Genomic DNA, 26,290 nt, shown 5'->3' on the forward strand with positions numbered 1-26,290 from the left:
GCCTTCTTGGTAGAGGATGATGGGAAGTGATGGGGAGCCTGGGGGCATAGCAGGGCCAGAGCTCAGATCAAGAGCCAAATTGCATCCTGCCCACAGCCCAGATCTCAGCTTTGGGTTGGGCTGGGGAATTGGGGGATATGGGGGATTTGTCCATCTATTCCTTTATCCCTGTCCTGCACTCTGCCAGCCGGTGTGCTGGGTGTGTGGTCACCACCCTTGGTGCCTCTGCAGCCTTGCATCCAACCTCAGTCCCCTGCACACTCATCCCCTGGGTGAGGGGGGACCACGGGAGCCTCACAGCCACCTCCTTGGGTACACTGGGTTTATCCAAACTTAACGAGCGCTGTGCAGTAAATGTGTTCCCCTGCTATGGCCTCAGGAGCTGAGCATCTGAACGGGAATTTCAGCCTGAGCTGTAGCTAAACTAAGGTCTGGATTTAGGGGCTCCCATGGAGAACACAGGGTCTCTATGGAGGAGCTGGTTGTGACTTGGTGGCTGGAGGGGGTGTTCTGGGCCCCTCATGTCTGCACTGCTCACAGGGCAGATTTGTCAGCAGGGCTGGGTGATGCTGGGGGATATGTTCATACCACCCTATGGTACAGCCTGGGTGTGAGCAAGGAGTGAGAGAGAGAAGCACATGCACAGAGGCACCAGCTGCAAGGCATGCAAAAGATACAAGGGCTACAGCAGGATTCAAGAGATGTGAAGGATTCAAGGGCTGTGATGGGCACAAAGGATGCAAATGATGCAGTGGGGTGCAAAGAATGCAAGAGAGTGGTGCAAGGGATGCAAAAGATGCAATGGGTTGGAAATGTTGCAAGGGCTCTAAGAGGCAGAAAGGATGCAAAGGGGTGCAGTGGGCTGCAGAGCTTCAAAAGGATGCAGTGAGCTGCAAGGGTTGTAAAAGCTGCAAGGAGCAAAAAGGATACAGAGGATACAAGGGGTGCAAAGGATGCAAGGGCCGCAATGGGCACAGGGGATGCAATGAATGAAAAGGCTCTGCTGGGGTCACCTGTGGGCAGGATGCTGAGCACTGCACCTCGGCCATCACCCCCATGTCTTGTGCAGCACAGAGGGAGAGCAGCCAGCCGCAGCAGCCCGCACTGATCATGTGGCTCCTAATGAAATCCAGACCCTGGCAGAGTCATGACACAGCGCCATGATTTGTGCTCCCATACAGACTAAACAAGCACGAGCACTCCCCCATATCCAGGCCAGCGCAGGCATGGGGATAAATCAGGTAGTGGTGGTGGGATGCCTCTGTCCATCTCCTGTCAAAGCGGTCTTGTTGGGGTGCTTGGATGCAAACGCACTCATGCTTTCCTAAATTATACTGAACAGAGCTACAACAAAAGCTCAGGCTCTCAGATCTGCTCGCAGAAGGCTTCTTCTCCCCATCATTTATGCCCACAAACACTTGAGGTGCTGCGCATGGTCCATGCGTTGTTTGCAGTGCCTGAGCCCCCTGCAATCCCCCCCAGCATCAAACACTGCCAGCACTGCCGCTCCCCAAACGACGAGTGCTTCCTTATACAACCCTAGCAGCTCGCTGTCTCATGCATATTTCATTCTCATTTGAATTTCCCTTTTTTTGAGTTTATTTTTGGTAGGGCCTGAAATAGGAAATGAATAGCTGGCAATCAGGTTCGCTTTTATCGCCGCTCTCTGGGCCAAGCCAAAACAAATGTGCTGTTTTCCAACCCGACGGCTCCTCTTTTGCTATTTGGAAATGGGGACAAAATGGGAAAAACACCAGTGGCACAGGGTTGGTGGGGGATTGGGGCCACCATGTGCTCGGTGCCCATTGCAGGGTTGGTGATCACCGTGTCACGATGCCACCTGGGCATCATCCCTGGGGAGGAGTGGGGGGAAAAGACCTGCTTGCTTTTGTATTCCCTCATTCTATGTTATTATTCCGTGTTACAACTTCCTCTCGTGATGGGATTCAGCTGGTTATGCCTTGAGGTCAAAGGCCTCAAGAGGAGAAGGAAAGCGAGTTTATTTATGCTAAGTGTGAACTTTCCAGTGGGGCTCACAGCTGCAGGGGAAATTGTTTAGGGATCCGCAAATCAACAGAGGCTGGAAACCATAAAACAAAGTGCTCACAGTGCTGTGCATCACATGATGCTCTCTGTTAGAGGTAACCAATGTGCAGTGGTGGGGAGAAAGCCTGCAGGCCACAGCGGGGTGCTTGGAAAAGGGATTCAGAGTCCTATCGTGCAGAAAAAATCAGCATAAAACAATATGTGGTGGTCTAACTTGGTCTGGAATCACAGAATCACTGAGGTTGGAAAAGATCTCTAAGATCTCCAAGTCCAACCTCACCCCACCATGCCCACTGACCACGTACCTCAGCGCCACATCTCCATGGCTCCAGGGTCAGTGACTCCACCACTGCCTGGGCATCCTGTGCCACTGCATCACCGCTGAACAGCGTTATCTTTAGGGGTCACCCCCTGGCCTCACACTGGGACACATCCTCCATTCCTGTATCACTGCATCCCACTCAGGACCCCGCATCCCAAGTGCTCGAGTGAGGCCAGGCGATGCTCCATGGGCAGCCTGGGGTACGGAGAGACAGCACCCGGGTATGGAAGAAATACACTTTTATTAGAAAAGCGCTCTGCAGAGATGCCAGGCTCTGTCGTACCAAACCCATCTACCTGACTCCACTGGCCAGATCCCTCCTGAAGCCACAACAGCCTCCCCAAGTGCTGTGCAGCCCGGGCCTTAAATAGTGCTTTCCTGCTGCCGCTCCTAGCACAAGCAGCCCTGGGGCCAGGGGCATCGGTCGAAACCAGCTCGACCCCACGCTGGGAGCGGTGCGGCGGCACCGGGGGCTGCACCTCCGAGAGGGGAGAAGCTGACGTGGCAGTGCAGGGAGGTCTGGGTGAGGACACGGGGATGTCCCCGGCGATGGCCCCGTGTGTCATCCATCCCCTTTGCCCCCGCACTGCGGTGGGGACCTGGCAGAGTGGAGTGGGGCGTGGGAAGCGAGCGGCTCCGTTACTGCAGAATATAACATGGGTACGTCTAGTACAACAAGCACTGCTTATGCGATCGATAATACTGCTACAAAAAAAGGGGGGGGGCCCCCGGCTCCTGCATCCCTGCGTGGAGAGCACAGCGCCAGGGGGGTACCAGGTCCAGGGACAGTGGAGGAGATGGGCTGACAGGAGAAAAGGGGATGAGGGGAGAGATGTGGAATGAGGAGGTTGGGGGCTCTTCCAGTCCAGGCACCACAAGTCCTTCCCAGGTGCCCAGCTCCCCATTACGGCACCGTCTGCGTGGGCACCACGGCTGCTTTGGGCGGCTCCAGGGTGGCTTCTCGGCTCTTCTTCCTGGGGGGCTTTTTAATGGGTGTCTTCTTGGCTGTCTGCTCGCCCGGAGGAGCCGGGTCCTGGCTGCTGACCGCGGTTTGTTTCTCCACCCGCCTGGGCTCGCCCCCAGCCGCCGGCTCGGCCGTGGCGGGGATCAGTTTCTGCAGGTTGGGAGAGGTGGGCAGCAGGGGCTTGCTGGCCTTCTGGCTGCCGGCGGCTGCCGAGCGCTTGGCTTTTTGGGGTGGGGTGGGCTTCTCCCGCTGGGCCCCCACCCCGTTGGGCCGGGCGCTGCCCTCCGCCTTGTTGAGGCTCTGAGTCTTTTCCTTCAGCTGGGCTGCCAGCAGCGTGGCTGCCTCGGAGGCCAGGTGGGGATGGAGAGCCTCGGAGCGCGGCTTGCCGGCACTGGGGCTGCGTGGCGCCTCCCCGGCCCGCCGCTCTGCATGGAAGCCGCCCATCTTTTTGAAGGCGTTCTGCACCGCCCCGTTGATATTCTCCATCTGCTCTGAGCTGGCCTTGCTCCTCTGCTTGGGTTTTGAAGGCGACTGGGGCTCTGTGGCAAGGTTGGCTTTGCCCTCGGGGACACCGGGCTCCTTGGCGTGCTTCTGCGGTCTCTCCTTGCCACGTGTGCCACCGCCGCCCTTCTCCTCTGCTTTGCCATGCACACCAGCCGACGTCTCGCTGGGGCTCCTCTTCCTCTTGGCCAAACCTTGGCCGTGCTCGGGGCTGCTGGGCCGGGCGGCCGCTGGCTCTGGGGAGCGGCTGGGCAGCGAGTTGGACTGGCTGGAGTTGTAACGGCTGTGGATCCAGGATACCTTGGGCTTGGTGGACGGGTCGGGAGGACGGGGCTTGGTTCTCTCTGGGGACAGCGCTGTCTCCTCCTCCTCCTTGGAATGCTTGGAGAGGCGGGCGACCTTGGCATAGAGCGCGGCGCTGGCCGAGCCTGACCCGCAGGATGAGCGCTCGCTGTCCGAGGACTTGAGCAGGGGTGTTTCGCTGCTGTCGGCATGGAAGGCCTTGACAGAGCCCGTCTCCTTCAGGAAGCTGTACTCGGCTGCCTCCTCCCCGCTGGCTGGGGCCACGAGCTTCTCACCGGGGCTGGAGGACGGTGCTCTGTCCCTGCTGTCACCCACGCTCTCTGTGGGAAGAAAGCATGGATGTGTCATGAAGGCACGGAATGGTTTGGATTGGAAGGGAGCCTTAAAATGCCATCCAGCCCAACTTGATCCCGTTGTTAGACAACTGCCTCCAGCTGCTCAAAGCCCCATTCAGCCTGGCCTTGAGCACCTCCACTTATAGGGTTTCTCTGGACCCTACGCCACTGCCTTGTTGCCCTCATGGCAAAAAAAACCCCATGCACAGTGGTGGGACAGAGGCAAAACTGGGCTCCCCATTGCCCTGTCTCACCTGGTCCCTCCCTACCTCTTCTGCATGCCTTCAGGTCCCCCTATGCCACAGGACCCCCACCTTCCCCATCGCAGGGCCACCTCCAGCCCTCGTCTTTACATGCAGCACCCAGGGAAGCATCCGTGAGTCTCACCTTCATGGGGCACGCAGTACACTGGCCCCTCATCCGTGGTGTCAAAGGAGGAGAAGGAACCACGGGATGACCAGGACGGGGAAGGCTGCTCCACCACTGAAGGTGGCTCGATGAAGCTGCAGTTCAGTGTGTTCTCCAGGTCGTGGTGAGCTACTGCCAGGGCAGGAAAGTGGCCATCAGCCAGTGCCTGCCCTGCTGGGGCCCAGCCCTGCTTCACCCACCCTGGGATGAGCCATGGTTGCAAGCAGCCACGCTCCCCACACACAGCACTGTGCAGGGGATAAAAGATCATGGAGATGTCTGTGTGAGAGGGAATAAACCTGAGACAGGAATGGACCAGCAAGACGAGGGGACCCTGTTGTATAAGGGATGGGGGAGGATGCAGAGGCTGAGAGAAACTCCAGAGCCAGAGCAAAAGCAGTGGAGATATTTAAAGAGCAAATGGCCCAGAGTGGGGAAGGCAGCCACTCCGGCATGACTTTCCTTGTTGTAAAACCCAAAAAAAGAAAATCAGAAGCAGACCGTTGGAAGCAGATGAAGCGCACTGCTTCCTGCGAGAAGGCGTGACGGGGTGCTGGGACTTGTGGCCACGCGGCATCTCCAGGACTCGAATGGGACCAAGGGGATGGCTGGAGGAAGAGGAGCACCAACAGCAGCTCCGAGATGTGCTGGGGCTCCTGCCTGCCCCTAGCAAAGCAGGGCTGCAGGTCCCTGTGCTGCCAGATGATGATGGACGGATGTTATTTCTCCAAGGCCAGCCCCAAGCGGTCGGAGCCGTTGCGTGCCTGGGTCCCTTGTTGCCTGCTGGCACAGATCCCTTTGTTCCGGGGTCCTGGGTGGCCTCGCTGCATAGCCCCAACCCCACAGCAGGTTGTAATGCACAGAGCCCTGGAGCTGAGGCCATCCCCTCCCTCTCCTCTGTGTTTACACAGCGCTGCTGGGTGGGAGCCAGCTGCTGCGGGGCGGCTGCAGGAAACGCGCACACAGCCCCATTGAGCCCCGCGCACACAGCCCCCTCTGTCCTCCTCCCCGAGCCCTGCTCAGCCCCTTCCACAAATACGGCCCCTGTTTGGGTTGCAGTGGGGATGTTTCCCTGGCCCCGGTGCGCTCTGCATGGGTTTGGGGCCGGGAGAAGCACAGCAGGTCGCACACGTTGGCCCTGCTCTGCCCCTCGGTGCCTCACCTACGACCTTGGGCATCTTCTGGCGGCGCAGGGGGATGCGTGGCAGCTTCATGCTGATGCGGCTGAAGCGCCCACACAAGCGTCTCGGAGGCTTCTTGGCTGCCACCGGGTCCTGATTTGCTCTGCAGGGAAACACAACGACCCCATCAGGGCAATGGTCACACCGGGGCCATCGATCGTGGAACCATGCATCGAGCTGGAGGCTCAGGGATGCTGAACATGAAGAAGGGTTTGGGGAAGAGGCAGGACAGAGAGATACCACAGCAGTGTATTCCCCATTGGTTTTGCCCCAGCGGAAGCCCAGGATGGCTCAGGGCAGGGGTCAGGGCTGTTGCCAGCCGTGTGCTTCAGCTCGCCTTGTGGCAGAGCCAGACCGTGCCCTAAACACCCACAGCTCCCATCCAGGCCCTTGAATCATATGATTAACTTCAGAAAAAAATAAAAAAAATAAATAAAAGAATCCCAACCCCAAACAAACACGTGGCTTCTCTTTATTTGCTCTCTGGTTTTAAAGTCTCTCGGGGATGAGCTTTCAGGCAATTATCCGCAGCCACAGCAGCAAGAGGCTCTGTGCAGCAATGCCACTCAACCTGTGTGCACCCACGGCCACTGCAGTACCCCTGCCACAGCCCTTCCTGGCACTGGGAACGCTTTGGCACAGGACATTGAGATGGCAGTTGGGAATCTGGGCACCCTGCAGCGCCCGAGGAGAGGAAACTCTTTGGAGCTATTTCCCATGCAAGACTTCTCCGAGCAGCACTGAGTTTGGGAAGTGGCTCCTTTTATCTGCGGCATAATGACATGCAGCCCACAGGCTCTCCAAACCAGATGTGCTGGGCTGGAGTGGAGCTGGCACGGCTGCAAGCAGAGGCTTCCGGAAAATTCCTGCACAGCGGCCGGCGGCACGAGGGACGGCTTTTGTGCAGCTGGGGGAGCTCCCCCGGCCCCTTTCTTCCCAATAAGCAGCCATCCCCATCCCCATCCCCACCCCCACCCCCATCCCTGTCCCCATCCTCATCCCTATCCCTACTCCTATCCCCATCCCTATCCCTTGTCCTCATCCCTGCAGCAGGGACTGGAGGGGCTCACTTTGTCCTGCAGACCCTGCAGCCCAGCCCCGCTGTGGGAGCTGCTGTGCACACTCCTGCCTTCATCCCCGTGCCATTTTGGGGATCGCAGCCATAACTCAGCATGCTCTAGGTTTCCCTTTGCAGGCTCCAGCCCTGGGGACCCACTGGGTCCCAGTGAGGTGATAGCCAACAACAGGGACACAAAGCCAGGAGGCATCCCCTGAAGTGCAGGGTCCTCCTGCTCCCACCCTGTGCTCTCTTTTCCCCATCTTCACGAGGATGGGAAAGTACCCCACATCTCCCTTCCGTCCTCCCCTTTCCCTGCCAGCATCCACTCACCCGTGCCCTTCATCCTTCTTGCGGCAGACGCAGCAGCAGCAGAGCAGCGACAGCAGGAGGATGAGCAGCAGCGCCAGCAGAGCTCCGGCCCCAATCACCCCCATCCGTTGGTTGGCCTCTGCAAGACACAGCGTGCTCAGACACCAGCCACAGGCATCCCAGCACCCCAACCCTACAACTCACCCATGTGGCAGGCGCCCGTCAGCGGGTCGCAGGCACCGTCGTGGCAGCTGCAGGCTTGAGCACAGTTGGCTCCATAGTGGCCGGGCGGGCAGGTGAGGTTACAGCTGGGGAGAGGGTGAGGGGTGAGGGTGGGGTGATGCATCCCGGGGATGTTCCCTGCTCTCCTTTCCCAAACTCCTTCTACTCAGGGAAAAACAGGTGACACAGTGCTGGATTGCACTGACAGCATCTCCATGGGGGACTGTGCCACCTTCCTGCTTGTCCCCATGTTTGCTGTCTCTGAGAGCCCTCCTCCACCCCCACGTGCTGCACAAGGCTTTGCAACGAGGCTTGTAGCACTGCGGTGACAACGGGTCACTAACCCATCAGCAGTACCAACCCAGCAGAGCATCTGCACCAGGTCTCAGCTCAGCACTGCTAATGTGATGTGGCCATGTGCCCCGTGCACAGCCTGCACACACATGGAGCCCTTCCACTGCAGCCCATGAGCTTGGAAACCTCTCAGCTCACTGTATGTAAGAAGGAAGAACAACTATGGCTGAAGTGCCCTCCTTGCCAGGGCACAGCCTCTCAGCTCAGCACTATGGAGAGGAGCACAAACCAGGGCTGGAAGGTGGGCAGTGCGTTGGGCACCACCCAAAACAGCCCAGGCTCTGGGTGCCCTCCCACCGAGCATCCTGTCCTCAGAGTTCTGGGGGCAGCAGCAGTTTGGGATGATGCTATGTGGGACCCCACTGCCAACAGCATGGGCACTGGGATGGATGCAGCGGGGCTGATGGCCCTGAGCCCAACGCCAGCTGCTCCCAGCTGGCAACACCGTGGCCCCGATCCCAGCCTCTCTCTCCTGGGGCTGCAGCTGCTCCCTTGGCTCAGCCACATTTCACGCTCTCTGGTTTTCAAAGCACCGCCGTGGCTGAGCCACGTGCCCTGAACCCCCACAAGTAGCTGCAGGGGGATGCAGGGATGGGAGCAGGGATATCTCCCAGACAGTCCAAGCTACACCCATCAGCTGGACCCATATTTCTACCCCAGGCGGACTGATTTCAGGAGATACCATGGGAATGATGTGGAGCAATAGAGGGCTTTATGCCCACTGCAGACATTTCAGCAGCCTTCCCTCCAGTGCTTCCAGCCACTTTCCTTTCAGACAGCGCTTCTATTTCACGTTGGGAGAAAGCAAAGGGGACGAGCATGCATTAGGACAGGGCCTGCTGCTGGTTGGAGATGGGCACAGCCAAAGGGCTGGGGGGCTTTGGGCTCCTCCTGGGTGAGCAGCCCCCAGTGAGAGCTGCTGCTGGGAGAGGGAGCACCACACAGATGCCATACCCGTGAGGCTATGTGCTATTCTGGGATGTGGTTTTCTCTCTGTTTTCAGCTAGAAATTCCACCCTGAACTTGGGGGAAAAAAAAAAAAACAACACACACACACAAAAAAAAAAACGAGTTTTGTCAAAGGCATTTGTTTTTGCCAAATGGCCATTTCCTAAAGCAAAATCCTTTCGTCAAGAAACCCCATCCGGCAGCTCAGCGAGAGGCACACGGTGGCCCTGCAGAGCGCCCTGCTGAGCTCAGGGGGATCGGGTGCTGCCACCTCAGGTTTGTTCGGAACCCCCACCCCAACCAGGGGCGGGAGCAGACAGGGGATGGAGGTGATGCCAAGCAGTGCTGAGTGCCCGGGGTCCCGCAGTGGTTTGCTTACTATGTGCCATGGGAGCCGGCGCGGCACAGGCAGCGGCCCGTCTCGAAGTGGCATTCGCCGCTGACGCAGTCGCTGCAGACGAAGGCACAGTTCTCCCCATACGTCCCGTTGCGGCACTTGGTTTCACACCTGGGGAGAGGTGAAGGCAGCTGAAGCGCTGGAGAGGGGATTTCTCATGGTGCCCCCCACTGTGCCCATCCTGGTCATCCTACTCTGTTTCCCATTTGTTCTGCGCGAGGGGATGGGGCTGGGTGCTGTCGGCCCCATAAAGGTGCTGCAGAGCCTCAGACCCAACCCCAGGTGGCTCCAAGAAAGTTTCAGAGTTGAGCCCCGCTGTTTGTTAAGGTCACTGAGAGGATAGAAGCACCGTGGCATTGTGCATCCCATGGCCCCGTGTGCTTGGCTTTGGGGTCCCTGAGGCTCCCTATGGCCCCATGGCCATGCCAGCAGGCTCAGCCCATTCCCGCTGCCCCAGCTGTGCACCCACTCCCAGACCCCATGCAGGGACGCAGCACTGCACCAGCATGCACCAGCTGGGCCGTGCAGCACTCACCTGTCTCCAATCCAGCCGGGGTTGCAGTGTGAACACTTGCCATTGATATGGTTGCAGGTGTGGCCATCCTTGCAGGGGGGGCAGAGCTTCTCGCAGCCCTCCCCATAGAAACCAGGCGAGCAGGGCTGGTCACACTTGGTGCCATTCCAACCCGCCTCACACGTCAGGCAGCGCCCATCTGCCACGGTGCAGGGCTGCAGGCTCTTGCACTGCCCACACCTGCAACAAGGAAGGGACACGTGGCACATGGCACCCCACAGCTCCCACCTCCCTCCTCGAGCCCCAGCACTCACCTCCTCCTGCAGCCTTGCCCATAGAAGCCAGCTGGGCACGGCTCACGGCAGTACTTGCCGCGGTAGCCCGGCTCACAGGTGCAGGTGCCATCCACCTGGTTGCACTTCCCCTTGTAGCACTGGCAGTAGCGGTCACAGCGGGGCCCAAAGGTGCGCTCACGGCACTGGCAGCGCCCGGTGAACTGTTCACAGGGTGAGTTGTTGCAAGAGCATTGGTTGTTACAGCCACGGCCCCACCAGCCCGGCTGGCACAGGCAGTTTCCTGTCTGCTGGTCGCACTGGGAATTGTGGCTGCAATAGCAGGAGCTGGAGCATTGGGGACCCCACCAGTTGGGCTCACAGGTGCACTTGCCCGTCTTCTGGTCGCATTTGCCGTGCTTGCAGAGGCAGATGTTCTCACATTTGGGGCCCCAGCGGTTGGGGTTGCAGGTGCACTGACCCGTCACATCTTCACACTGCCCATTGGGGTGGCAGCTGCACATCTCCTTGCAGTCGGGGCCCCAGAACTGACGGGGACACTCTGCAGGTGGAACAGCGCTGCAGTCAGCCATGGGTGACCCTGTGCAAGCGGCACCTCTTGCTCCTCTCCATCCCCACTGCTCCTAGCACGCTTAGGTGACAGGCTCCCTATGTGAGATGGCCCACCCTGGGGTGCCCCAGTGGTGCCACTGGTACTCACTGGTGTCGCAGTTGGCACCGAAGTAGCCGTGGCGGCAGCGGCACTCGCCGGGTCTCACGCACACCTCGTTCTCCTTGCAGGTGAAATTCCCTTCGCAGACGGCTGGGCAGATGGACCGACAACAGAGCGTGAGGACACGGCTGAATGGTCCCCACTGTGTGCCACCAGGCTCATCCCTGTCCCCAACCCCCACAGCAGGGGACGGGGTGCACGGTGGCACCACGGGGGTCACTGAACTGTGACACTGCATGGAGATCACAGCGGTGATGCCACCATCCTCCTGCCACCATCCCCGGCTCCATCCCTGCCCCAGCCCCCTGCCACCCTGCTCACTCATCCCTGTGCTGCGGGCGAGATGTGGGACGTGGGACAGGGGAACACAAGCAGCCACCAGCACAGCTCCCTTCCTTCTAACCTCCCTATGGAGGTGCTGCCCCAGCACCCCCAGCCCACGAGCTCCCCTGTGCCAAAGGGGAGCGAGCTCTAGGGCATGGCACAGTGCTGGCCCCATGGCCCCACAAAGTGCCCTTGGCCAGCAGGAGAGGGGGAACAGAGCACCCGCACCGAGCGCCTTACCTGGCTGTTGTTAGACCTACGGTGATGGGGACTATAGAAAACCCTAAAATAGACAGATGGAACAGGTTAGAGGCGGTGAGTCTAACGGTTAGAGCAGCCTGGGGGAAAGTGGGGAGAGGAGATGGGGACAGTTTGCTGCGGGACCATCCTCCCCCGCTGAGCATCCTTCTCCCTTCCTGCACCAGCTGCATGCAGCGAGTGGTTATGAGGGCGCATGCAGGGTGAGTTAGTTGGTTATGGGGTCTGCAGCCCACCGGCTGCCTGGGCACCACTGCCACCCCAAACTGAGGGGACACACAGGGTCCCCAAATCCTGCATGGTGGCACAGCAGGGGCTGCCCTGGCTTCCTATGGGCTCGGTGGCACCGGTGCCTTTCTGCAAAAGCACGTGGCTGTGCCTTCATCCTCTGCCACAGCCCTCCAGCACTGTGGCAGCACGCAGGGGGCACCACACTGCATCTCGTGTCCAAGGGCTGCACCCCAAGGCGAGCTGGGGTGCACTACACAGCTCCAAGGCTGTCTCACGACCTCAGCATTGCTGCTTACCTATCAGACACTCGCTTCCTTGTTGCCTCCATCCTGGGCAGCACACGAGCACCGAGGAGCTGCAGGAAAAATAAGTCCACAAATGGTTGGGATATCTGGAAAGCTGCTGTCCTTCCTGGAAACCTGCCAGCGATGCTGTGATGATGTCAAGAACCAATTCTGCCATGCATGGGCACCCAGCTCAGTGCAGGGCTCAGCAGAGAACAAGGAGGAAAACAGCAGCAGTGCTGGGCGTGGGATGACCATACCCAACATCTGTGTGCCCCACGTGCAGAAAATGGCGCGGATTATTTTACCACCAGATGTGATTTAAAGGATAGACTAAAATGAGCGTATTCTTAACCAAGGCACTGGAAAATAATAGATAGGAGGGAGGAAAGCCTGGGCAAAGCCAAGGAGTGCTTATGGGAACCTACAGATGGGTTTGGTGCCTGGCATCGTGGCAGCACGGGGATGGCATCCCAAGGTAGGATGGTGGCATCTCGCCCCATCCCCTCTCAACCACTACAGCCCTCAGAAGAGGGGCACAGGGACACCCCATGCGGAGGGGACGTCCCCTTCTCAGCACAAACCCATTACATCCTTCAATTCGTGCAGCTTTGCCCGCACAACTGGAGCTATACCCTATGGATGGGAGCAATCCTGGAGGCTCTGGAGCAATCCAAAGGCATGCTGCAGTCGAGGAAAACTTGACATGGGCTGGACCAGTGGCAGAGCCTGGAATGCAAAGCTTTTCTTTTTTTTTTTTTTTTTTTTTCCTTTATATGTAACAAATGCAGAAGAGGAGGAGGAGACAGCGAGGAAGTATTCGTGAAACGCAGCGCAGTCACAGGACCACGTCTGGCTGCCAGAAGGAGCTGCTGTGGGCTGGGGGGTAGCAGGGAGCAGCCCCCGGTGGGACACGGGCTGGGCCGAATGGGGCAGCACCAACATGGGAGCACCGTGGCCGCCTCTCGTGGAAGATGTTGAAAAATTGGACGGGAGGCAGAAAGGAACCACAAAAATGATTCAGGGCCTGGAAAAAATGCCTTGCAGCTGGAGACCAAAATAGCTCCATCCATTCCGTCCGTCAGTGAGATTACACAGCGCTGTGATTGAGCCCAGGGCTGGAGCAGGGTCTGTGCCCTGGAAGGGAGATGAAACACACAAGGAAAGGCAATGGGGCACCAATCAAAGCTTCTCCGTGAGGGGACAGGAGGACCCAAAGTGAAATCCACCGGGCTCCATGGGTTGAAAATGTGCCACGATGGAGTCCAACGAGCTGTGCCCGTGCGGTCTCATTCCCCAAAAGCCCCATGAGCTCTGCTGGGGATGGGTGGGAAGGGGGTCATCCTGCCCAAGGAAGGACCACGGCGCCCATAGCGCTGCACTGTGACTGAAGCACCATGAGTGGGTCCTTAGGGCAGCCCACACGCAGCACTGGGATTAAAGCTATCTCCTGGCAGATAGCTAATCGCCTCTGCTGGGCCGTGTCCGACACCTCCCTCCTCAGCCTCCCCTCCCTTATCAGCTGCTCTGACAGCAAACCAACGCGCTCAGATTTCAAAGCTTGACCCACCTCCCTGCACCCCACAGCACAGCTGGGACCGGGGCTCAGCCTCAGAGCATCCTTCAGGTTGCCCACGGACCCGTTGCTTCCCTCGGCACATCCCTTCTCTTTCTGTTTTACTGCCTTTTCCCCTCGAGAAAGGGGAAAAAGAATCACTTTGCCAAACTGATGGGGATTTCACTGGTGCAGATGAAAAGGAGCGCATAATGGGGCAAAGCCCGAGCTGTCCCTGCTCCTGGGAGTTGTCTGCATCCCACTGAGCATCCCACGTCCTGCATCCTACTGAGAGTTTGGGAGCTGCACAAATGGATGGAGGTGAAAACCCCACAGCCCAGAGCACCGCTGCCACCTGCTCCAGCTGCATGCCCATCCCAGTGCTCACACACCACACCAAACCGGGGAGCAGCATCACCCTGGTGCTGAGCCCCTTCTTTCTCCACACCACCCGTCACTCCGTACCTTGTGTGGCAAAAAGGAAATTCTTCGTACAGGAAAAGAATGGCCAAAGGAGAGTTAGGGAGACAGCAATTCCCACACACACAGCGCTTGCACTCATCACCCTGCACCCCTGCTTCTCCAACAGAAGGGGGACATGGTAACTTAACAAGAGCTTTGAGCTCAAGAGGAGCAGTCACATTTAGCACACAGCAAACCAAACAGTTCCAAAACACATCCCTTTCTCCTACCCTATGCAATCCACAGAACTGCATGGACGCAGCTTCTTGGGCTGGCCCCAAGGGTCACCACTTGCAGCCCCACTGCCACCCTAAGCGACAGCTTTGCTGGGCACCGGTTTTACAGGGGGATGTGGAGACCCGGTGCAACCTCCCTCCCCCCCTGCCGAGTACTGAGGCTGTGCTGCTCTGGCAAAACCTCCTTCGGAAACTGTAATTTGAGGAGGGGGCACCAGCGCCCCGCGGCCGGGCTGAATGGAGCCATTATGCGGCCTCTCCAGCGCGCAGCACATGTTTTCCTTGTGGACTTTCCTGACCTCACGGGCGAGATGTAAAAAGGTGCATTTATGGCTTGCCCTTCCCCCCATCGCCCCCCCCATATAGGGGTCTCTTCGGCGGGATGAGGCAGCTTTGGGACCACTGAGCCCGAGAGGGGAAAGGGAGGGGGGGAACAGACAGAGGGCGACCCCCGGGGACGGCACCTTTGCTCTGAAGCCAACGCCAAGTATTGTCCCGGTGCTGCCAACGCGGCCGCCCCGAGCGCTCCGGGAGCCGCTCCAGCGGGGGACACCCGCAGCATCCCGCATCCCACTGCGGGACCACACCCGGGGCGCTCAGAACCGGCTTCTCCCTGCAGGACCGGCGTAGGGACACCGAGATCTGGACCCGGGATACCAAAATCCGGACCCGGGACACCGAGATTCAGAACCGGGACACACAGCTTCAGAGCCGGGACATCAAAAATCCAGACCCGAGACAGCAAAATCCGGACCCGGGACACTAAAATCCGAACCCGGGACATCCGGTTCCATCTCCCCCCGCCACGATGGGACCCATCGCCCCCTCCCCCCCGCCCCGCCCCGCGCGTTCCCAGGCCCGCGCCCCCCCCCCCCTTCCCTTCCCGGCCGCCCGCCCGGCCCCACCTGCCCTCTCCTCCCCTCTCTCCTACCCTGCAGCCCTGCACACGTTCCTGCCCCGTGGGCTCAGCTCCTGCGCGGCTCCGCAGCTCAGCACCGCCAACAGCAGCAGCGGCACCGCGGTTCCTTTTGGGCGCGGCGGCCGCAGCCCCAGGGCCGCCATGGCCGTCGGCGCGGCGGGGCCCGGCCCGACCCGGCCCATCCCATACGGGGCTCGGCTCGGCTGCGCGGTGCCCGGTGCCGCCCTGCCCTGCCCTGCCTTGCCCTGCCCCGACGGCCGCTCTCGGCGGACGGAAACTGCAGTGCGAGCTCCGCGCCGCCGCCGCCGCCGCCTCCCCCGCGCCCCTCTCGGCGGCGGCGGGAGGGGCCCCGCCGGCAGCCAGGAAATTCCGCATTGGTTCCCCTGACGGCGGGCCAGGCTCCGGGGGCCGCCGCCGCCGCCTCCTCCCCGCGTCCGACCCCGGCCCCGAGCCCCGACGGCAGCGGTGTGCGGGCTGCGGAGCGGCGGTGCGGGTGTAGAACGGCAGGATCCGGAGTCGCGATAGCCCCGATGGAGGCTGTGCCCGGCTCCGGCAGCCCCGAGCGGTGCCCGCAGCCCCGAGCGGTGCCCGCAGCGGCAGCCACTCGTAACTCCCTCAGAGGGGCACAGTTAGGAAGTGGGGGGGCTCATGGAGCGCTTCTAGCAATCCCAAATCCCTAGCGTGGACGGGGGACACGCCGAGCATCTGCCACGTGGTTGCACAAACAGTGTCCCTTGAATACTACAGAGCATCGCCGCTCCGTGCAGGACCGGCTACCCCAGGCGCTCGGATCGATGGTCTTAATAGGAATGGCTGTGTTCTCTCCCACCGAGGGGCTGCGGGCATCTCCTGCATTGCCGCCTCTGAGCACCGCACGCCTCCAGGAGAGGATGCTCCGACTGCATCTGACGGGAGAGAGCCGGGGCGTGTCCCGAACACCGCGAGTGAAGGGAGCGGATGAGCAGCTGCTCACCGCCGACTCCTGGATTTATCACATTCTGGTCCATGGAGCAGCGATGCCACAGCACGGAGCAACCAGGACCCCCTTGGGCTACTTTCCCACGGAGCTGTGTTGTCACCAGGTCACTGACAGGGACTCGTGAGGCAGAGCCATGCCTGGAAGCTGCTTTCACCCTGTCCCTGTGCACGGGCAGATCATGATGCGAGCAGCCATGGGTGCAGAGGGAGGGGCTGGGGGGTGGCAGCCATTGGGGACCGATGTCACTGCCCTGAAATGATACGGATGGGGACACCATTCCCGAGCTGCACTCAGCTTCCTCCTACCCTGTCTGCCTGTGCAGAAACCATCTCCCAACTCCCTGGGTGTTACAACTGTCACCCACCTACTTACTTGCCTTCCCTGACCTCAGATTTCAAATCATTGAGCACCTCCCTCCACTCCTGCCATGTCCCCTGCCCCTGTATCCACAGTGCTGGCAGCAGATCCCTGGCCCTGTCCTACAGGCAGGACGGATCCATCCATCCATCCGTTGTGAACCCTGCATTCCCCAAGAGGCACAAGGACCTTCAGGCTGCCTCCAAAGCAGGGCTGCTCTGGTGCCCACCCTCAGAGCTGGAGGTGATGCACGCCCCATGGACATCAGCCACAACTGCTCCTATTCTCCCTCTGGTCCCAATGAGGTTTTTGCCTTTAAGAGAAGCAGCACTGGTGCTCCACGAGCCCACCTCAGAGCTCTCTATTCCAACTCTGCAGTTCCTTCTTCAGGCTCTGGGCTGGAGCTGCACTGCCAGGTGCTTTCTTCCCACTGAACCATGCTTTGGAAGACACCAGCAAAAGAGAAAGAGAGGAACCCCAGCGTTATAGCATTTCCAAAGACAAAGCAAAGGAAAAATACGCTGTTTTGTCAGTGGTTCAAGAACTCCCTGCAGCTGTTTCCCGGGGAAGGACCGTGCCGTGGCCCCTGGGGCACTCAGCACCATCCGGTGGGGACACAGCCAGGCTCTGCCCCTTGGAAGGAGCCCTGCTCACGTGTGCTCGGACCTCTCCCAGCATTGGAGTACAGCTGCTGCGATGGCTGCTGCACAGTATGGGCTCTGCCTCACAACTCCCCCTGCTGCTGCATCCAGCACCCTTGCGAGAAAGCACACTGCAGCTTTGGCTGGAGCACCCCCCCAGCCTTTGCTATCAGGGAAGCAATGCAGAACGCAACGCTACCCACAGACTCGAGGAACAAGAGCAGCAGTGCTTTAATTGTTGTAATTTGCTGCAAATGCAGTGATTGGCAGAGCTGAGCTGCAGCCCAACTTCCTGGACTCCTGGTTCCCTGACCCCCAGAACTGCCCTGGCCTCACAGGACGGCACAGGGACGTGGCTGAGCAGATCCCAACCCCATGATAGGTGTCCCAGGGCTGGCATGGTCACAAGGCACTGAGAGCTTTGGCTCTGCCAAAGAACAGCAGAGGGACATCACTTGGGGCAGCTAGGCAGCCCTACAGTAGTGGCCTCCAGAAGGAGGATGTAGTTCTACAGCAATGAGAGAACATCTCCCCCTCAGGCAAAGGCCTCAGGAGGAAAAACAGCAACACAACAAGGCAGAGGAGCTGGGGTTAGTGGTTAACACGAAGGCACAAGAGCCCCGCTGCTGGGCACAGGTTGGGTCCTGCAGGGGTCAGGGTTTGGTGCTGAAGATGGTGCCTGCCAAAAGTCGCCGCTTGAACTCCCTCCAGAGCAGGTCCCGCTCCTTGTTGGCTCTCTGCATGAAGCCCCTGTTCTCCTGGGCACGGCGGGACAGGTAGGGCAGCACCTCATCCACCGGGCCATAGGGGACGTACTTGTAGACAGGGAAGCCAGCCTGACCTGGAAGGAGAGAGGGAGAGCATAGAAGTGCCCCAAAGATCCTCCAACGCACCATTGGCACTGCTGTGACCAAGGGCAAGGATCCAGGCATAGCAACCCAGAGCACTCCAGGTAGCAGTGATGGTTTCTAGACAACCAGGGCTGGGGACACAGGGATGTCACATTTGCCAGCCCAGCTCCCTGCCTGTGTGTGTGTGGGGGAAAGTAAGGCGAGCCCAGCATGTGAGGGCTGGAGGATGGGATTGAGCAACCCACAGGAAGCCTGGGAGCATCTCTGGCCAGATGGAGGGAGCCTGTCTGGGACAGCTGGGGGGGAAAACACAGCAGCCTGTCCCCTCCCTGCTTTGCACAGGGATTTGGGAAGGTGCCAGAGAGAGAGTGCCGAGGTCACCGGCAGCCCTGGGAATGCCAGCAGGGAGGGCCGGGCCAATTTAAGAAGCATTCAAATAGAAACATCAAGTTAACACATTTTTCCAGCATGACCAGAGGAGGCTGCAGACCCAGAGCCAAGCCCTGCTTACTGGGGGAACTCCAGGACAGAGCAGCATCCATTCTGGACAGCTGCCCAGTCTGCCTTGCACTACTCCCCTGGCCTTGGGTTCCGGAGACCAGAAGTCCTCAGCCAGTCTGCCAGCAACCCACAGCCTGGCTCCATCTTGCCTTCAAATCCCACAGCAGCTGCTCAGGGATACCTTGGTGTGACAGTGGGACAGGAGCCCTCTGCCACATCCTGCTTGCTCCCAGGTGCTGATGCTGCAGCACTCACCTAGGGGGAAAGTGATCTGGTCACACATGCCCAGCAGCTGCCCAAAGCAGACCTTCTTCTCTGAAGGATGGATCCCAAGCTCCATCATCCTGCAAGCCAAACCTCGATGTTAAGAAAAGAACAGAGACCGTTCATGTCCCGTGCGTAGAGCAGGGACTGGGCACCCCACCAGCACCCACCTGCGCAGGGTAAACTTGACGGTGTCCTCATTGTGAGTTGCCACCATGACGTTGGCTTTCCGGCTGTGCTTGATCTCCTCCAGCACATAGTCCAGGCACCTGCAGGGCAGCAGGGGGCTGCGTGGTGAGGCTGCCCCATCACTCTGGGGAGGAAGGCAGGAGTGTGGTGGGGGCAACCCCTACCTGTGATACATCTCATTGGTCTTCTCATAGGTGGGGTTGATGGGATCCTCATAGCCAATCTTCGCTGCTCTCTCCCTCTCCTGATCCATGTAGGCTCCACGGACCAGCTTGGTGCCAAAGTGCCAGCCTTCCCGGCGCGACAGCTCCACGTCCACACTCACATTATCGTAAGCTTCCTGGGCAGAGATGGCCCAGGGTCACCAAACTGGTGCCACCAGCCATTCCAAAGCCACACTGAACTGCTTACAGCATCACCAATCCGTGCACTCCATCCCCTGCCTCACCTTCAGGTAGCACTGGTGGGTGTTGAAGATGACGGCCCGCTCCCTGTTGAAGCGGCGCTGCATCTCCAGGCTGAGACGGCTGATGGCTGGCTGGAAGTAGCTCTGCTCTGCATCCACCATCAGCCTCACTCCTGTCTCCGTGGCTCTCTGTGGGGTGAAGGAGGCACAGAGGGCTGCTGAGGCTGCCTGCCATGTGTCCCCATCGGCAGCAGTGCCTGTCCCCACCTCCCCTGCACCTTGGCAAGGACGTCCATCCGCTGCAGCATCCGTTTCATCTGCAGTTCCTCCTCCTCGGTGAAGTGTGAGAGCAGAGGCTCCAGCTGCCTGGTCTGAAACGAGAAGAGCCCATTCAACACTGTCTGGCACAGCAGCACTACAGGGGGACAAACATCCAGGGGAGCCCAACTCCAAGACCCCCCAACCTGTGCTGCACATGGGGCACTCATCCCACCAGCTGCATGCAGCAGGTCAGTGTGGGACTCCAGAAGCCATGCAGAGCCTGAGGATGGCAGCCTCACACCCCAGGACAAGGATGAGATGTCTCACACTGGCAGTGCCCACACTGCTGAGCTGCTTGGTGGGCAGAACCTGGCTGAAGCACACACACACACACCTTGATGTTGGGGATGAGCAGCAGCTTGGAGAGCTTGGTGCGGCTGTCAATCAGGCTGTTCCAGTCCAGAAGATCCACAGTGCTGTGGGTGGGAAGTCAGCTGTGTGCTGATGGCAGGGTCTCTACCAGCTCCCACCCCATCAGCAAACCAGCTGCAAGTGGCACCCTGACCCAGCTTGTCACTCCTCTCTGCTTTGAGAGCCCTTGGTTGCCACAACAAGTCAGCAATGACTTTTGGAGACCCCCCCTTGCTGCTGCCTGTCTGCCCAAGGTTGTGGCGGGGCCCAGATCCCCCAGCACCAATCACCCCACAGCACCCTACAGGCTGTGGACAACTTACCCACTCTCACCCACGTTCTCGCCTGTGAACCAGTGCTGGCTCTCCGCCTTGGTTGCGATGCCGAGCTTGGCCAGGGCTTCCTGCCACCAAAAGGAGCATCAAGGCACAGCCAGACCTCACCAGAGGTGTCACAGTGCTCCAGAACCCTTCCTGCAGCACATCCCTGACAGTCAGACTCTCCCTTCTTCCCCTCCCAGCAGCACAACCTCACCCCTCGGATATCACCCTGCTCACCTGCAACTTCTCCACCTCCAGCCTCATCTCCAGCGCTGCCCGCCCATCCTGGCCCTGCTCTGCAGCCATTTGGTGGAAGAACCGTCGCCACTTCACCAGCACCTCTGAGAACTGCAGCTGTGGGGACAGAGCTTGGGGTGAGCTGTCTGGGTTCAGAGCCCCAAGGGAGGCCTCCAGAGCCCCACACACAGACCCTGACCCCGTAGTGTAAGAACATAGCCTGGTACAAAGCATCCATATTCTCACATTGGGACCCTTTTGTGTGCTCCCAAAGCTTGTGGCCATCTCCTAGGTGGCTTCAGGCACCCCAAAGCACCCACTGTCCTCCCTCCAACTCAGCCCATCCCACTCACCACCATGGACACTCACCAGGAACTGAGGTCTACCCAGTGCTGTCAGCTTGATGGCCGAGAAGCCGTCCTCTGAACTGCCACCTGGAAAGAGTCACAGGGGCAGGGCAGGCTGGGGCAGGGTCCCTGGTGTCTCCAGGCACACAGGGACAAACTGAAGACTTACTTGATGCATCGATGCAGCGCAGGAAGGTCTCCATGTGCTGATCACACTTGGCCTCATCGGCATAGAAATAGGTGCGTGCACTGATGACTCCATCACGGCGATCCCCAAAGCCACGATGGGCACGGAACTGCTTCTCCCTCTGCTCTGCTCCTGGGTTGGAAGAGGGCAGAGATGTGCCCCACAGCCCCTGCTGAGCCCTACCAGCTCCTGCTTCCTTCCTCACACCTCACAAGAGCCCCTGAGACCCCATTTGAGGAGGAGTGGGGTCAGCTGAGAACCTCAACGTTCCTCCTCCAACTCATGAAGGAGGAACGAGTCTTTCCCCCAGGTGCCTGGAGCAGCTGGGCCTTCAGCCAGGCGCTATCTGCTGAGAGCAGGAGAGGCCATCACTCACCTCCTGGCTCCTTCTCGGCTGCAGAGGTGCAGGAGCTAAGAAGAGAAACAGGGAAGGTGAGGACAAGACCAGCAGCACCCTGCAGCCACGCACCGGTGGCCAGGGCAGCCCCAAGGCCTGGCACTACGCCCTGTTCTTCCCTCACCATCCCATTGCTAACGGGGCCAACACCACCCTGTTGGCAGCTCAGGTGCCCCAAATCCTCTCACGGAAAGCAAAGAGACTTCAATACCCAAGACAACATTTCCTAAGGAGCAGACAGGGAGGATGCTCTGGACCTTGGCGCATCCCAGCCCACTGTGGCTGGGGATGCACACCACGTGGCAAGGACAGGGCCATCTATGGTGGAGCTGGGTGTTCCATCAGGTTGGATATCAGGAAGCATTTCATGTCCAAAAGAGCAGTGATGCACTGGCACAGCTGCCCATGGAGTGGTGTGGTCACCATCCCTGGAGGTGCTCCAGAACCGTGTAGATGTGGCCCTGAGGGACATGGGCAGTGGGCACGATGGGAGGGAGTTGGTGTTGGACTTGGGGATCTTAGTGATCTTTCCCAACCTTAACCATTCCATGATCTCTATGGCCCTCAAACTGTGGGAGCACCAAACCTCATCCCAACACCACGCTATAAAGCAAAGAGCTTGAGTAGAGTGGGTTGCACCAAGCCATGGGTCCCACAGCCCCACTGCCACTCAGCTGCCCCACTGCACTGCATGTCAGCACCAGCCAACTGCTTACAAACAAAGCTCAGCCCCAGCCCCAGCCAAGTTGGATGTAATTTCAAGCCTGAGCCTTTTGTCACAGAGAGCAGGGAACTGACAGCTTGGGCTGCTGCCCAAGTCATGAGTTCCTGCTGAAGCTCGAGCAGCTAAGCCTCCTCGCTGCCCCACAGCCAGCCCACATAGAGGGGTTTGATGCAGGAGCCCCAGGGGTCTGATTCAGGAGAGCCATCTCCTCCCAGGAGATCTCTGCTTGGCACTACCCCAGCATCACTGCCCCAAATTAGCCATGCCACCAGCGCAGGAGCCTCACCAGAGTAGGTAACACCCACGTGAGAACCCCACGACAGGGATTAGGAGTTGCTGGAAGCACAGACAAAGCCCTTTCCTCCTGCTGGAGGCTCCCTGGGGCAGCTCAGAGCACAGCCAAGCCTCATGTGAACCGCAGCTCCGTGGGAGCCATGCCACAACCTGCTGTGTCCTTGGCTTCTGCTCTGTGACTGCGGTGCTCCCGGGACAGGTCAGGAACCTTGCTGCTCCAGAACATGAAAGAAAGATGCAATAGCAAAGCCCTGATGGCTGCAAGATGCTCTTGGTGCAGGCAGGACAGTTCTGCAGCCCTGAGCACACCTCGATCCAGCACCTGTATGCTGGGGACAAGCAGCACTGGCACAGCCCTTCTGGCTTACGCAGCTCAGTTATCAGCAAACACCCCTTGAATTTGAAGTGTTTTGTGTTCCTGAAGATAAACACACCCTTTCCAGCAGCATTCCTGCTGCATGACTGCACTGAACCCCTCCATCCCCGGGGGGGGGGGGCGTTTAAAGCAGTGCCATGGTGCTCACTTTATTGTTCTACATCAAAACAAAATAGAGGAAGCTCTTTCCAGCTGAAGAAATAGCCCCTTCCTGGCTATCAGCCGCTCTCTTCGCAGTGCTAGTTTTGGCAAGCAGAGCCATTCCCACAGCACCCAAATGCCACTTAGCCCAGCTGAAGTAGCTTATTCCAGACCATAGGGGGCAGGAAGCATCTCTGAGCACTGCCCAAGTGCTCCTGAAGGCAAGGCAAGTCTTTGCAAGGCATGCTCAGCCCTGTGTAAGCTCAGAACACACAGGTATCACCAGCCCTGCACAAACCAGGCCCTACAGAATGCTCCAGTTGGGTGCAATGAATCCAAAGATGCTTCACCTGCAGGATGCCCTGGGATCAAATGCGAACAGAAATGTGAAAATGAGCAGGCACCATTCTGCTTTATCAAGGAAGAGCCAATGCAGCGACGCAGGGAGCACCAGCTTGCTGGATGGCTGTGCATGGTGATGTGGCCAACACTAGAATTGGGCTTTCAGGGAGTTTTGGATCAGGTTCAGATGCATTATCTCAGGAGAAGCATAAGGGTGCCCTTGTCAGAAATAAGCTGCAGGTGGCAATGCATTTTAGGCTAGAGGCTGCCATGAGCCTGCTTGCTTTGCCCCATCAGCAGGAGGTGGGTCTGGCAGAGAGGACAAGTGAAACACAAAGGAGAAGCTGTTTCTCAGTGACCACATTCAAGGCAAGCCTTGTGGTCACAGGAAGCCCACACTCAAGCTGTGGGCAATATCTAAAGCTGCTTAGGAAGGAATGAAATGAAGCCCTTGGCAGAGAATCCTGCAAGCCTGTGCTCCAGCACACAGCTCCAGGACTGCAGCAGCACTTCCCTGCAAAGGCCAAACAGAAAGCACCCTAATGTGCAGCATGCCCTGACACCCGGCTCCACTGGGAATGAGGAACCCTGCTGCAGGGGAAGGAGCCTCCCTGCCCACATCAGTGCAACCCCACCTGGTTTCTGACGCACTCTTCCACTCTTCCCTCCCAGGGAGCAAAGCCACACCTGCCTGCATCCCACACTCACCAGCACTGCCTGCAGGAACCTTTCCCTGGCTGTGCCAACATGACCTGGCTGCAGTGCTCATAGTGGCACCTGGAGGGCACCCGTGACAAGCTGGCAGGGTGCAGAACAGCAGCCCGGGCAGGGCAGGACTGAGCTGGCTGGAGGCATGCCAGGACATGGGTTCAACCTGTACCACGCTGCTGCAATCACGAGGAGCATTTTTTGAGGGAAGCACAAGGGCATTTCCAAACAAGCGTGCTGCTAGAGGCTTTGCACAGCACTCCAACAGCAGATGGCATCAGGAGGCTGCAGACACGCTGCCTGCAGCTGCTTTGTGCCTCTATGGCTGGCTCAGGCAGGGTGACAGTGGGGGGGGGGCGCAGAGCTTTCTGGGTGGGAGCCCCATGGCGGCAGCAGCCCTATAACCTGCACCAAAGGGGGGAGGGGGGAGAGAAGTGGGCGGCAGTGCTGGGAAAGGAGGGAAAGAATGCGTGCAGGCAGCTTTCAGTGCTAAAGGCAGGAGCACTCAGTGCACAGCCGGCACAAGGACAGCAGAAACGGCAGCGCTGTCACCTCTCTCCCCAATCTTCACCCCCCCGCCCGCGTCACGAGCTGCTTACACTCCATTAAAATGCCGAGCACGGCTCGGATAGCAACTCGAGCCACGGCTGCGTGCCCGGGGAAGCACATAGGGATCAGCTGCTGCCGCATCACCGCCAGGGCCAGCAGCGTGGTTATAGCTGTCCGATAGGCAGCGCTGGGTGCGGGGCAGAGATAAGGCTGCTGGAGGGGGGAGGGAGGGAAGAGGGGGGGGAAAGGAACACCTGTTCGGAAAGGAACACGGAGTTTCGGGAGGTGTTTTTAGCACAGCCGGCCCTCGCCGCTGCGTGCCGCGGGAAAAGGGGGGGGGGGGGGCACAGTGACAGTGACAGCACTGCGTGTCGTTAGCAGGAAAAAGGGCTGAAATACGGGAGGAGGCTGGGAATGGAAACAGAGGGAAGCGGGGTGGGAATTTGGGGAAGCGGACGGGAAAGGTCGGGGGGCGACATTGGGGGGCGATGCCAGGGGTCGGGGCGATGCAGCGGGAGGCGGGGCGGTGACGCACGGCGTCCTTCAGCCAATAGGAGCAGGGGGGATGGGCGCTCGGAGCCAATCGCGTCGCGGCCAACTCCCGCGCCCGCCACCCCCCGCAGCCCTCCCGCCGCCCCGCGCTCACGCCAGCTCCTGGCGCTCGGCCCGAGCGGGGCTCAGGTCCTCCTCCACGCTGTAGTCCAACACGGCGCCCACTCCGAAGGCCCGGTTCCGCCGGATGAGCGGTTTGATGGCCTCCTGGTCCTCCCCGGCCACGAACTGCCCGTAGAAAGTCATCTTCATCAGCCGCTCGAACAGCGCCTGGCCCAACATCCGCTTCCCGAACTGCATCAGCTGCGGGACGTCGGAACCTCAGCGCCGGCACCCGCAGCCCCGCATCGCTTCTTTCACCCCCCCCCCCTTACCCTCTCCTCCCCTCCCCTCCCCCGGTTCCGAGCACTCACCTCTCGGTTGTGCTCCACCAACGGTCCCACAGCGCAAAGCCCGAGCACCAGCAACCCCCGCAACAGCTCGGCGCTGCTTTTGCTGCGGAACGCCTCTTGCGGGTCCCCAAAATCCACGACCGGGGCCGCACCCCGTGGCGGTACCGGCGGCGGTACCGGCGGCGGTACCGGTCTGGTTCCCTCCTTCCCGTTAGCCGGTAACGGCGGGGCTGCACCGCGGGGAACGGAACGCGGGGCGCCCATGCGGGAGGCGGTGGCGTGGAGCGCCCGCACCGCGCTCGGTAGAGCCATGGGCACTGCGGAGCTGCCCGCCCGCCAACGCCGCCGCCTTAAGTACGTCCCGCCCGGCACCGCCCCGCCGGGTTCCCGCAGACACGGGCCCGGGCTAGGGGGCCGGCTTTCCGCCTCGTGTCCTGCCCGCTGCTTCCCTTCGGAACTGGCAAAGGTTGGGGTGAGGGGGCGGGGGTTGGAAGGGAGCCCAGTGGTCCTAGGGGGGTCGGTGCGGTCCCAGCCCCTCGGATCGGGCTAAAGGCCTCTCTTTAAGGGATCTCCGAGCCCACGCGGCCGTCCACAGGAGGATTGTCGCCTCCGGTGCGGGATGTCCCGACATCGGGATGGGTGTCAGTGCCAGCCCCGCCGGTTGTTCCTTTGGGGGTATCGCCGAACCTGGGTCGGGCTGCTCTCTGGGCTCCGTGCAGCCCCATT

General features: G+C 59.7%; 2 protein-coding genes across 4 annotated transcripts; both read right to left on the bottom strand.

Moving 5' to 3' along the window:
* Positions 1–2,627: 2,627 nt before the first annotated feature.
* On the bottom strand, positions 2,628–15,218 carry SCARF2 (scavenger receptor class F member 2). 3 transcript variants are annotated; one of them, XM_042836113.1, is made up of 12 exons: positions 15,151–15,218; positions 11,979–12,037; positions 11,434–11,476; positions 10,858–10,959; positions 10,179–10,698; positions 9,886–10,104; positions 9,333–9,461; positions 7,634–7,737; positions 7,451–7,568; positions 6,042–6,163; positions 4,859–5,011; positions 2,628–4,456 (listed from the first exon to the last, which is right to left on the bottom strand). In XM_042836113.1, the coding sequence occupies exons 5-12, from the start codon at positions 10,658–10,660 to the stop codon at positions 3,273–3,275; spliced, it is 2,511 nt and encodes an 836-aa protein (XP_042692047.1). In that variant the 5' UTR covers positions 10,661–10,698; positions 10,858–10,959; positions 11,434–11,476; positions 11,979–12,037; positions 15,151–15,218; the 3' UTR covers positions 2,628–3,272. The 3 variants fall into 3 exon arrangements, with proteins under 3 accessions (XP_042692047.1, XP_042692048.1, XP_042692046.1); XM_042836114.1 differs by lacking the exon at positions 15,151–15,218 and having other exon boundaries at positions 11,979–12,051; XM_042836112.1 differs by lacking the exons at positions 11,434–11,476; positions 15,151–15,218 and having other exon boundaries at positions 11,979–14,719.
* A 2,104-nt stretch (positions 15,219–17,322) lies between these two features.
* Positions 17,323–25,822, bottom strand: LOC122169752 (proline dehydrogenase 1, mitochondrial-like). The gene is made up of 14 exons (XM_042836115.1): positions 25,586–25,822; positions 25,267–25,475; positions 21,466–21,500; positions 21,072–21,221; positions 20,925–20,989; positions 20,556–20,672; positions 20,322–20,401; positions 19,982–20,063; positions 19,605–19,697; positions 19,369–19,515; positions 19,085–19,260; positions 18,902–19,000; positions 18,723–18,811; positions 17,323–17,956 (listed from the first exon to the last, which is right to left on the bottom strand). The coding sequence occupies exons 2-14, from the start codon at positions 25,470–25,472 to the stop codon at positions 17,769–17,771; spliced, it is 1,527 nt and encodes a 508-aa protein (XP_042692049.1). The 5' UTR covers positions 25,473–25,475; positions 25,586–25,822; the 3' UTR covers positions 17,323–17,768.
* Positions 25,823–26,290: the final 468 nt, after the last annotated feature.

The sequence above is a fragment of the Centrocercus urophasianus genome, unplaced genomic scaffold (assembly GCF_019232065.1).
Source record: "Centrocercus urophasianus isolate 14NV4802_14NV808 unplaced genomic scaffold, USGS_Curo_1.0 seq_575, whole genome shotgun sequence".
Taxonomy (NCBI): domain Eukaryota; kingdom Metazoa; phylum Chordata; class Aves; order Galliformes; family Phasianidae; genus Centrocercus; species Centrocercus urophasianus.

Excerpts from the sequence above, each read along its gene's own strand:
- SCARF2 (XM_042836112.1), bottom strand. The coding sequence starts at position 12,144 with ATGGCAGAATTGGTTCTTGACATCATCACAGCATCGCTGGCAGGTTTC. Across the intron at positions 10,960-11,978 it reads AGGAAGCGAGTGTCTGATAG|CCGTCTGCGAAGGGAATTTC; the intron begins GTAAGCAGCAAT and ends CCATCTGCCCAG. Across the intron at positions 6,164-7,450 it reads AAGAAGGATGAAGGGCACGG|AGCAAATCAGGACCCGGTGG; the intron begins GTGAGTGGATGC and ends GTTTCCCTGCAG.
- LOC122169752 (XM_042836115.1), bottom strand. The coding sequence starts at position 25,472 with ATGCAGTTCGGGAAGCGGATGTTGGGCCAGGCGCTGTTCGAGCGGCTG. Across the intron at positions 20,990-21,071 it reads GCGCTGCATCGATGCATCAA|GTGGCAGTTCAGAGGACGGC; the intron begins GTAAGTCTTCAG and ends GACTCTTTCCAG. Across the intron at positions 19,698-19,981 it reads TGCTCATCCCCAACATCAAG|ACCAGGCAGCTGGAGCCTCT; the intron begins GTGTGTGTGTGT and ends TTCTCGTTTCAG.